Source organism: Cephus cinctus, unplaced genomic scaffold (assembly GCF_000341935.2).
Source record: "Cephus cinctus unplaced genomic scaffold, Ccin1 Ccin1_scaffold1205, whole genome shotgun sequence".
Classification (NCBI taxonomy): domain Eukaryota; kingdom Metazoa; phylum Arthropoda; class Insecta; order Hymenoptera; family Cephidae; genus Cephus; species Cephus cinctus.
The window spans coordinates 256,158-267,922 of record NW_014333672.1 but is presented as its reverse complement, the minus strand read 5'-3'; the positions used below and the strand labels follow the sequence as shown (position 1 = coordinate 267,922).

At 48.1% G+C, this 11,765-nt stretch overlaps 1 protein-coding gene and 1 long non-coding RNA gene across 4 annotated transcripts; one reads left to right on the top strand and one right to left on the bottom strand.

Annotated features, from left to right (window-relative positions):
- Positions 1–326: 326 nt before the first annotated feature.
- Positions 327–5,714, bottom strand: LOC107272655 (cytochrome P450 18a1). Its single transcript, XM_015750020.2, has 7 exons — positions 5,454–5,714; positions 5,063–5,316; positions 3,074–4,876; positions 2,792–2,913; positions 2,235–2,664; positions 1,871–2,135; positions 327–1,241 (listed from the first exon to the last, which is right to left on the bottom strand). The coding sequence occupies exons 3-7, from the start codon at positions 3,444–3,446 to the stop codon at positions 815–817; spliced, it is 1,617 nt and encodes a 538-aa protein (XP_015605506.1). The 5' UTR covers positions 3,447–4,876; positions 5,063–5,316; positions 5,454–5,714; the 3' UTR covers positions 327–814.
- A 984-nt stretch (positions 5,715–6,698) lies between these two features.
- Positions 6,699–11,508, top strand: LOC112495087. Of its 3 annotated transcripts, XR_003061288.1 has the most exons (5): positions 6,699–7,372; positions 7,456–7,980; positions 8,345–9,068; positions 9,184–10,266; positions 10,343–11,508. It is a non-coding gene; the product is annotated as an uncharacterized LOC112495087 (long non-coding RNA). The 3 variants fall into 3 exon arrangements; XR_003061286.1 differs by having other exon boundaries at positions 6,699–7,980; XR_003061287.1 differs by having other exon boundaries at positions 6,699–7,984.
- The last annotated feature ends 257 nt before the right edge of the window (positions 11,509–11,765 follow it).

The window sequence follows — 11,765 nt, the reverse complement described above, 5'->3', positions numbered from 1 at the left end:
CTAGGGGGAGGTGATGATGAAAAGTGAAGAACGATGATGGTAATACGTATACGCTAGATGGTATTATATATGAATAATGGTAATAATTAATGCTCGCTGAAGAAACATGACTTATTACGTTTATAGGAAGAGAATGACGAGGATACGATTTGGCAAGGTGACTGCCAGGATTATCCTTAGGACTATGTACTAGCCAACCAGAGGATGGCGTTTGTGTCTCTCCGCGAAAGGAACTAAGGAATTGACTAAGCGCACGCGAATAAATAGGGTAATAATATGAATGTATAAATAAATATGGCGGCAGGATGGATGAGCAGGTTCGTCGGTCCAGGGCTCCTTTTGTACTTACATTTTTTTTTTCTTTCTTTCATCCTTTCTTTCAGCTGAGACTTTGTGTTTCAGTACGCTAACTGTTCACCGAGTTCATCGTGGATGCCACTCGTAGGCTGAAGGTACTTTTTTAAAACCTCTGGGCGAGCTGTCACTCTCGCTCGCTCTCTCCCTCTCTCTAGAGATGGATATTGACAGGGGGGGAGAGAGAGAGAGAGAGAGAGCGAGCGATTAAGAGTGGAGATCTTGAAATTCGCTCTCCTCTCAGTAATAGAGTTACAATGGCCAAAATGGCTGTCGATCCAGAGAAAAGGGCACTTGAAAGTTCTGTACGGTAGGAATGCGGTCTTTTTCCTCTCCGTGGCTCTTCCTTCTCTTCATCCTTCTTGCTTCTTTGTCTCGTCCTTCTTCTTTCTCGACCTGATACCTCGCGTCGATAGGAACAACTACCGTTTTCCGTAATCCGCAGAGCGGCTGGTAAAGCTCAATGACTACCAACGTTGCGAAGTGGTCCATTGCCGTCGGTGCACTCCACGTCCGCGAGGTCACCCTCTAAAGTCCTTTGAACGAGACAGACCTTGAATGGATCCGGGGTGACAGTGACCCCGACGTTACCACGTAGACTTGGCAAGGAGGCGCCCTCGGGTAGCCGCAAGTCGAAGGTGTGAAGAAGGGAGCTGAAGAAGAGGAAGAGCTCCATGCGTGCCAGGACGTCACCCAAGCACATGCGTCTTCCGACGCCAAAGGGCATGAAGTATTCGGGCTTCGTGACTTGGCCCTCTGAACTCAGGAACCTGCTTGGTCGGAACGCCTCGGGCTCTGTCCAGAGCTCGGGGTCCATGTGAACGGCGTGCAGGAGCGGTACCACCTGTGCTCCAGCTGGGATCGTGAAACCGTTCAACGTGACATCGCTAAAAGTTAACAAATAGACAATAATTAGACAAGGAGTCAAAAAAGTAAAAGGAAAATTGAATAAAGCTATCGATCGGTCCTCGAGCTTGTCACGCTCTTTCTACCGCGACGCGTGCTCGTCCACGTGTAACTTTTTCACTGTCGGAAGAGAAAACGCCTGGAGTATCAAACGGGCGTATCTGTAAAACCCTGCGAAAGTATCTGTGTCCAGCGAATGATCGAACTTTTCGAAGAATTATCTCGACTTTTTGTCTAACACGCGGTGCAGCCGAACAGTTAAGCTCGCATTGTCGATAAAAGATCGAAATCGGGATCAGTGACCGTTGCTCCAGGTACCCAGTTGCCCAGTTGCCCAGTTGCCCAGTTGCCCAGTTGTCCAGGTACCCAGTTGCCCAGGTACCCAGGCACCCAGTTGCCCAGTTGCCCAGTTGCCCAGGTACCCAGGCACCCAGTTGCCCAGGTACCCAGTTGCCAGTGGGTCCGTGCCGATTGCTCGGGGACCCATGGAACGAGTATGAGTCCACTTTGCTTTCACTTTTGCCTGCCAAATCTAACGCTCGCTCGATCGCACACCTGAAGCACCTGTCGCTGATTGCCAGGTAGACCAAGAAGGGAAGAGGAGACTCACCGAGTAGTGGCGTGCGTCGTCCCCATCGGCACGATGCTTGAGCGGCGTAACACTTCCAAAATAGTGGCTTCGGTAACAGGTAAGAAGGGTTGATCCTCCAATCCTGGAATCCTTGATCGACCCACGACTTGATCAAGCTCCTCCTGAACAGCACGTGCAGCCTCTGGATGATGAAGCATGAGGATGACTGCCCACTCAAGAGTCGTCTTCACGGTTTCCATTCCAGCGGAGAAGAGGTCCCCAAGAATTTGTTGTATCTGACGATCTGAACCAAAAAAAAACAAAAAAAAAAAAGATGTCTATTAAGTTAATGTTCTTTGGTCAAATGACAATTGAAAAAAAAAAAATAATAATAAATTCTCACCATGATTCATTCCTTCGAAGAGCGTAGCCTCGCGACCTTCAACCTTCGCTTTCTCGATCTCTAGAAGATACGTGTCCACCAGGTCTCTGACGTTACCGGCGTCAAAGGTAGCGCGATGCTGGTTCACCGCCTGTTGAAAGAAGTTGGCCATCTCTTTGTGATTCGCGGAAATCTTGTTGCAAATCGTCTTGTGGAAGGGCAAGTATCGCATCACAGGAATGAAATTGACGGCGACGATACTGCCGAAGAGTTTGAAACCCTCTTCGATCAGGTCCATGAATCTCTTGAATCTGGTCTCGCCGTGGTGAAAGCGCACGCCCATTATTATCGAGCAAATAACGTTGCTGATGGACATGCCTAAGGAACCCGACATATCCGTGGGTGCACCGCGACGCAGAGAGAGTCCTTGCAAGAACGTGTCCACCTCCCGCTGCAGGACAAACAGGAAAACCGCACGGTTTAAGATTTTGGCTCGATGGACTCTCGGAGGTACTTCCGCACGAATAGAAAGAGTATTTATCTCCTTTTTCGTTTTAAATGAAATCTCAAAGACTCACCATTATCTTGGACTGCATAATCTTCTTGCCGGCACCCACATACGTCAAACCGAAACTGCGAAGCTTCTCTTGAATGAACCGGCGCTGATGCTTCCACAATGCACCCTCGGTATTAATGATACCTGCAAGAGCACCGGAAGACTCGTTAAGGTAATTCAAAATTGAAAAGAAAAGAACTGTCACTGTCTCCCAGTAAAAGAAGTAAAAGAATCTAATAAATCCATCCCGAATGAATGACCTCTAACAGCACACGTGTGACCAAGAAACTCAAGTGAGACTCACCGTATCCTCCAAGGATGTTGCTGAACTCTGTGTGCGGCCTCCCGGTGAATTCCTCCCGACGAAACGTATCGCGAATTGTCTTGTAGTCGCTGATAACGACTACGAACTGGCTCCCGAGTCTCGCGCTGAATATGGATCCGTACTTCTTGGCGAGTTTCCCAAACTGCAGATGTACGTCGCTCTTGAGAAAGGGAAGGTAGCCCAAGACCGGAAGTCCCCATGGGCCAGGTGGCAACGAGCGAATGTATCGCAGCCACTGTGCGCCCCGCACAAGGGCAAAAGCCATGAGGAAGACCAGGAAGGTGTAGAAGACGTCGGTCCTCGTGTCACCCATGGCCTGCCAGGCCCACTGCGCTGCGCGTTCAACGAGCATGTCGAGTCAATCTTCGGGTTTCTCTTGGACGTAGATGCGACAGGTAAAGTCTTCAGCCACAATCCCAATAGTCGATTCAAAAATCACCGCTGTATCTCGGTCACTGGTAGTGGCGAATGACGTTCACGTTCGAAGGATGTGTAGACGAGAGAGATGAGAGATTAAATAATAAAAAAAAAGAAGGAAACGTATCGAGACTAAGAGTCCAATGAAATAATCGACGTGCGACAATGTCTTTGTAATAAAAATATTTAAAATTATTTATCGTCGAGCGTCGTCGTGCATCGAGCGTCGAGAATCTGAGGTCAGTGGTGCGTAAAGCGGTCAGCACCAAATCGTGTGCGAACCACGAGAAGAATGAATGTGTACTAACATACACCTTCTTGTCCTTGCTGTCTTATATAGTGACTCATCCGCGATTGCAGCGGCCCGCGGAGAGGGGAGGCGTGGACGCGCAGTGGGGAGAGTATGGGTCATACATCGGAGGGGTGGGTTACCTGGGTGCGAGGGCGGGCCAGCCTCAAACGTTCCTGGTCTCCTCGGTCTCCTCGATCTCCTCGATCGCCTCGATCGCCTCGATCGCCTCGATCTCGTAGCTCTACTCTACACGATTCGTTGCCGATCTCGTTGGTCGAGGGCCACGCGGCCGCGGAACGTGACACCAGGAGGGGAACTAAAGCCACGACGACGGTGGGGCCCTCGGGGACTTACGGTGGGGCGACGCCAGGTCGCCGGCCTGAACCGTCCCACCGAGTCCTGCGCCAACCAGACGTCGATCGGCCGAGCGCCGCGACGCTACGTCTTTTCGGCCGTCTTGGCCACAGTTTGTCCATGCGATTGGGCTCTTGTTGATGCTACCTGATTTAATGAAATTATGTTGATCGATCGTTGCAGTGATCACGGGCGCATGGGGACGATCCAGGTCGATCCCTTGATCTTTAAGCCTTTTATATTTTTGGACTGACAATCAGATACTACTATCACGCGTTCACCTTCCGACCAACCCTTCGTGCCGTAGGTCGCTGAGCGGCCGCGTCCTTTTGCCTCCTCTCGAGGTTGCACCTGGTGCGGTAGGTCCGGACGCTCGTAAAATTGTCCACGCACCTGAACGTTACCCGCCAATGAAACACACCTCCAATTTTTCTGGCGACATTCCAATTGTCTGGGTCTCCATTCTCTAACCTGCATCTCCCTACCCGACTGAGGTCGATGACCTCCGGGCCTCTCTCTTCATAGGTCAATCCACCTGCCTAGACGTTACCAATCAAACTTCAGGATTCTCCATAATTTTAGGGAGTCTCAGTCGCCGCTGCTCTCACACGTCATTATCTCCATCTTCCTCCTGGGCGATCTCAAAGTGTCAATGCACTGATAAGAAGGTGGCAATGAAACTTTATATCAAAATTTTGTTTGCCGTCGAAACGCAGGAGCTGTAACCAATTGAAAATGCGATTAAGCGTTACAGGTGAAAGGTTACTGAGTTAATTAGATATTTTCACCGCGATAACAGATCCCATTAACAAGGGATGTCCCGTATGGGAGCTCCTATAAAAACACGAACATGCTGTTTATGGATGGTTATGAATATCGTTAGCGGTTATCTTTAGCGAGTTTACCGGAATTTATCTTTGCTGGGCTCGCGGAGCCAGGCTGGGGTGACCTATTTGGACTTATTCGTTCGGCCGGTACGGCACGACCTATCCAAATAAGGGAAGCCAAGCGGCAGCACATTCGGACAAACCATCGGAACTCACGGGAGTGGGATTTCTTATCCGTGTGCCTCTTCACTTTTCTTCGGTTCTCATTGTCAACATGCACAGGACCTTTCGGTTGGACTTGACAGCGCTCGCTTTGGCATCGTTTATTGACCCTAAAGATTAATAATCTTCATTGTCAAAAGATACAAGATAAAAGATTTTCAAAATATCTCCGACATGGCTGCAATTTAAATTTGCCCCAGACCCTTCGACGTGCCTTTTGCGTGGAAATAATAGAGTCCCCCCTTACGTCTCAGCGTTCAAATCCGTGATAATATCAGAGCGTATCGGCTGCTGGACTCTTGCGTCAGAGCTGAGGTTCCGACCGTCGCGACGCTCATATCCAGCCAGTTGCATCTAGGAGAGGGCAAAGACGAGACCGCGAAAGTGCAATAGACGTCTGGACGCCAAAATCACATTGAACAGCCTTGATAATGAAAGGCGTGCGTAATCCAGATGAGTACAGGTCAGAAGGTCAGCAGCAGTCAGCAAGCTCCAGAGCAAACGTCCATCTGTCTCACTCGTGTAAAACAGTACACAAGCACGATTCCTGTATCGGTTTGACGTAACGACTCGCAGCTTTGAAAATTCTATTTTTCATGAGTAATTTTCCTACGAATTATATAAGTCATAACTGCGGATGAACTTTGAGTAATAAGAAATATTTTTAAATTAATTACGTCAAACAATAATCAAGTACGATTTCCATATCGGTATGACGTAACGTCTCGCGGCTTGGAAAACTCTATTTTTCATGAATAACTTTCCAGTGAATTATATAATCTATAATTTCGAATAAATTCCAATTCCAAATTCCAAATTCCAAATTCCAAACAATTACACATTAATCGGAAATACCATAAATAAGAATAAACTTGATATTCAATCTCGTGAGTGACATAACCTTAATTTTAGATATTTTTCAAAGGTTAATCAAATGGACGTTGTCCGGTGAGGATCGCTCCCCGATGTCTGAATTCCTCGAAGAAGATGTCCACGTCCCAGGCGATATTAATGATCATACAGCAGGTTACGCTCGAGCATATCGAAGCAAAGCGCAGGCAGCCAAATTCTACCAAGGCACGAGGTGCCCGGAGAAGAGCGAACACGTAGGTCGTTCACCCTAAGCGGATGGGGATCGCGTATTCGCGCCATTCAGGAGGTGAGCGACCATTGAGTCTTCTGCTGGGTGAGTCGCCCAGAGCGCCAGATGGACACGCATGGATGTTACGTCCGAGGATCCTTGACATAAGCCAGGAATAGTTTAAGGACTCGCCCTTGTATAATTATAACAAATTATCTCCAAGTCCTAAGAAGCGTCCAAGGTGTCAGGATATTTCTATACGCTATACGGTACTCATGAGGCACCGAGACGCGAGAGGAAACCCGTTAGAAAAGAAGGAGAGACACCTCGTGCCAAATTGGCAGGATGAGCATCTGTGGATTGGACGTATGGAACTATGGACGTATGGACGAGGCCAAAATTGTGGAGGTCGTTCGTCATACCATCCTCAAGCTATCGACGTCAAGACGTCAAGACGTCAAGACGTCAAGACACGCTTCGGGATTGGCTTGAACGACAGTTAGAAGGAATCCTAATGTGTTTAGGATTTGGTGTGGTTCACGAAGACATTGGCCGATTGATAAGAAAGCTGCTACCTTCACTCGTATATATCGATACGTGCACGTTGCTACGTTCAGTCTACTGTAGTTTCGATTGTTTACATGCGAGGTCGTTGCCCTGTGAACGCCTTTTACTTTACATTTTGACTCTGGGGGTCGATTGTGTACTTAATGGCCAATTTCTTCACCTTCGGATAAAATTAATCTTGCGGATAAATACCCAGCTAATCAATCGTTTTCGTGTCTTAGGAGTTTATCCGTAGGATAGGTTTTATCCGGAGGTGAAGAAATTAGCGATAACTCGTAGTAAGAATACGAAAAGTGAATAGCTGTTAGCCAATCGCGTGTTAGGGTCGGAAGAAGATAAGCACAACGATTGGCTAACAGAACAGAACAGCCATTCACTTTTAGCATTTTCAGTACATTTGAGTTACACAATCGACCCCCTGCTCTGAGTACGAGGAGGAGTCGAGTAGGTGTCACCACCAAACGATTAGTACAGAACAAAATTTAGAAGAGGAAATGAAGTGTCAAAGGAAACCATAGGTACTAAACGATTCCCGCACGTACTAAGAGAATCCTAGCAAATTCACGTACCACGGCCAATTTAATCATAAAGCTTCTTACAGTTTTCAATTCAACGATATCGCCGCTACTGAAAACTGTTAGATTCCCCGTTGTCGTCGATTAGAAATCCGCCAATATCCACGAGCAAACGTACAGCGCCATAACCTCAACTATCGTAAACAGCAAGTGAGGATTCAGCGAAGTGAACGTGGAACGTTATCAAAGACTTTGTAGCTGAACTTCCATATCAAATGGATGAAGTGGGTGAAATGGATAAGGAAGAGAATCTAGGTCGTAGTGGATACGAATGAAAAGGTTGTTCTGTCGCAACAAAGTGTACCTCCTTAAACGATTGACATTGTACGCAGAATCAGCCCACGTCGATACGCCCTCGAATCTCCGACGAAGCATTCGATCATTTGTCATTAGATTACACCTACTACACAGTCTCTCTATATAAAATATATGTAAACTGGAAGTGATACCGATGAACACGTTGACGTAGACGATATCAACCGAATCAACTGACAGCGAGCGAGTAGCGGCCGACTAGCGGGATTTTCGCGCCACAGGATCGAATATACATAGTAGGTAGTATCGTTTTGTTCTTGGGCCCTGCTCTTTTATTCAAATACAAAGTTGTTTAATGCATTCGCCACGCAACCTTTTAATTCCTCTTATGATCTATTGCTATTTATATAAAAATTTTGACAATCTAACGGATACCTGTACCATATTTTTTATGTTACCCCGCTCTTTGACAACCGACGCCTGGCGTCGGAGACAGGGACGCTCGAGTACATTTCGACGCTCCGTTATATTTTTTATTGTTGTTTCTCCTTTTTTTAACTTTTGTTTCACGACTTTTTCCTCACTTGCCACTTTTTCTCTTTGAATTTACACGATACGAACAATCGGGTCAAATCATTGAATATCTTCTTATCTTTTCAGGGAACGTCGCTGTTATCGAAGCGATGCTCAAGTCACTCCGCAATTAAGTTCGTCCTTGAGGATTTTGACTGTCAGAAATGAAAGATAAGAGGAAACGATCATCTACGTCCTACTTCAGGTTGAGAGTACTAGAAGTAGAAGGAGTGTATGTAAGACTATAAGAAAAGGTCTGCAGATAATACTTATCTATTATAGTAGTAAGGTCATGAAATCATAACGTTATCGACAGAACAGTATCTCCTCTGTTACGACTGTTCCGATTTCCTTATCAGCTTCCGCATTGACAATGATATACAAGGTGATGCACGTGCTTCGGCAGAATATCCATTTCTAGTACAGAAATCAATCGAACCGTTGATCTAATAAATTTACCATTTTCTCTTCTTTCTCTTCTTCTTCTTCTTTCTCTTCTTTCTCTTGTTCAGTGAATTTTGTCCTCAGTCGAACCGACGCCCGCACTTAGTTGCTTGGGCGCTTACGTACGCCCACAACGTGCATCAAGCGTTATGTGTAGTCGTTGGTTGCGAGGTGAAGGACCGAGGAGCACGTATCGGAGAAACGGATGGACGGATGGACGGATGGACGGACGGATCGAGGAACGAACGAATGGGCGAGCGAACCGGTGGGTTCTTGGGTTGGTGACCCGTTACCATCACTGACCACTGCCAACGGGTCGACAACCTCCGCCTTGTCGCAGCCCAAATTTTCGACGATCTCTCAGCCGGTACGAAGGATCCAATAACGGCGCTGATTATACGTACAGTATATATATATCAGAGTTACTTGACTTCTCGTTGAGACTTTTGGCAGCTGCTATCATAAAGTTTATTGTTATTTAGACATACGTCACGAGGACGTCTATGAGTCTGGAGAAGAATTGATCCAGAATTGGCAATAAATGAGTGACCGGCTGTCGGTGTTCCAGGGTGGCCGACGACGACGACGATAGTAGGAAATTTTAGCGTGTAAAAATTGCTCAGCTCGGCCATTTCGCAGGCGCGTGGTATAAGCTCCTTCGTTTTTTATCGTTTACACTGTTTCACCACCCATGTTATTTTTGCGAATAATAGGTCAGGTTATGTAACGCTTAATCCGCATTATCGAGTCAATAGTGGCAGACTACTGGTACGACGAAGCTTCCCGCCACCGCTTTAAGGCTGAGCTGGCACTTTTGTGAAATCACTTAGCGACGACGACGACGACGATGATGTTGCCCAAATTGCATTAAACGCATTCTTTGATCGAGTCGATCGAGTCGATCGAAAAAGTGGATGCTCACCAGAAGTCATCGGTTACGAGGAATTGGCTGCATTCTTTGGACAGTGGAATTTGCAATGAGTTATTGGCCACTGCCAGCGGTACTGGCTGCTTGCGACATGACGAGCGTCGAGCACGGGGCACGTAGTGGCGGGTTTGTACAGCTCTTTGGCTGTCACGATGGCAGTGACGTTTGGGCCTTTAGAATATAAGTAAGAAATATATATATAGTATAAAAAGTGGCAATGAAGGAAGTAGGGAACGAAGGTACGCGAGAACGGTTCGTTTCGGGCTGCCACGAGCGGGCATTGTGCGATATTTAGGTAAAATAACGGGCCCCGCGCAACGAACCCCACTGTCAAACCTGTCACTAAAATGTCACGACCCGTTCTCTTTCTCCCTTCCTCTCTCTCTCTCTCTCTCTCTCTCTCTCTCTCTCTCTGACTTCTTTTGTTTGCAGATAGACATCAAGCCAGACGACAGTGTGGAGTCCCCTTGTCGTTCCAGTCCGTTAGAAGCATCAGTCGAAGGTGTCTTGGTCCTGTCGATGATCCACAGGATCAAGTACGAAGAAGAAGAAGGAGAACCCTGGATACGCGATAAGGAAGCCGATCGACTTGGCAATCGTCCTCAGAAGTGACATTGGGTGAATGACCTGCAAAGTGGTAAGGTTTCATGTGCGAATACGTCCTTCGAGCAGTCATGTCGTAGCCGACTGACCGAAAACACAATTTGCCACAGGGGGAAGCGAATTTAAGCCAATTTCAGGCCGTTGACACCGGCCCCAGGAGAAGAGGAGTAAGAACGACGAGGATCAACAGTGTCAAGAGTGCGTTGACAATTTGGCAAATTGCAGGGACGAAGAGAGGAGGACGAAAAGGAGGGAGAGGTGGAAGAGGACAGCTCGAGGAAAATAATCGAATTTCGCGAGGTCAACGAACCAACGCCGTGGATCTGTTCGATCGATCGGTTAATTTATCGCTAAACGACCAAGTCGGTTCAACGACCTCCTGGAGCCGACCGCAAGACGAATTGCCGGACCGTAGGTGACGGCGACGAAAATTAATGCCCTCGCGTCGACGCTGACGCAAGGCGGAGACCCATAAGAGAGCAACGGATAGCAGGACGAGGAGAGACGTGCTCAGTTACGTCACAAGCGATTCCAGCACCTCGTCCCTCTTCCACCTGTGCTCAGTTCTCTCAGTTCTCTCAGTTCTCTCAGTTCTCTGCATTGCAAAACCCATAACGAACAAGAGCGCACCTACCGTCTGTCCACTACGCAGTACATTTGCCTTTTAACGGTAACGTTTAGCTTCTGGCGCATGACAGATTACTCCCGATTACTCCCGATTACTCCTGGTCCCACCCGATTACCCGCTGACAGCCGCGACTACGCGTCAGGATCCCAAGGGGATTGAGTACCAGCAACCGTGGAGCTGGTACCAGAGCCAGTGTCCTGGGGAACGGCGGAGAGCGCACGAAAGCCGAGGGCGTAGCCAGGGTGCGTAACTCCGGATCGGCGCAAGAACGTGCGTACGAAGTGTCGCCTGTGCGTGCTCGAGGGAAAGGCGCGTGCATCCGAGAGACGGGGGCAATGCACCTGTGCCAATAACAACAACAACGATGACGACCACGATCGCCGGGAGACGAGGAGTCAAGAATCAGAGAGCGTCAGCGTCTCTAGAGCCGTTCACTTGTATTCGTTGTATTCGTTGTATTCATTGAGAAGACTCGCGGCACGCGTGGCTTAGCATTCGATGCAGCAGCCATGTGTAATGCATATGCATATGCGCCCTTACGATGTCGTACGCTGACACAATCCACCTGGAATTCATTTGCAGGAGCGCGGGGCTCTCTTTCGACGTCACGGCTTGGAATAACCTGGAGCAAGAACTCCTAGCGTGCTTCGGGAACCTCGTGTGCAGTCCGGAGGACGTAACGAGGCCGAATGCGTGGGTGGGGGGTGGGAGGCGGGAGGCGCGTGCAGCGTGCAGCGTGCAACGCATCGACGCACAGGACTTGCAATCGAGTCTTCGATTGAACCGACAAGCGGTCAATGCTCGACTGACCTGCGGGCAACAGTAAAAGTGAGCTGCATAGCTGCGGCCTATCGGGACGCCCATTGTCATTGGCATCGCTATCCGACTTCATATCCTTTCTAATC

Coding starts and splice junctions, on each gene's coding strand:
- LOC107272655 (XM_015750020.2), bottom strand. CDS start 3,446: ATGCTCGTTGAACGCGCAGCGCAGTGGGCCTGGCAGGCCATGGGTGAC. Junction 2,665..2,791: donor TTATGCAGTCCAAGATAATG/GTGAGTCTTTGA, acceptor TTTGTCCTGCAG/CGGGAGGTGGACACGTTCTT. Junction 1,242..1,870: donor ACGACGCACGCCACTACTCG/GTGAGTCTCCTC, acceptor GTTAACTTTTAG/CGATGTCACGTTGAACGGTT.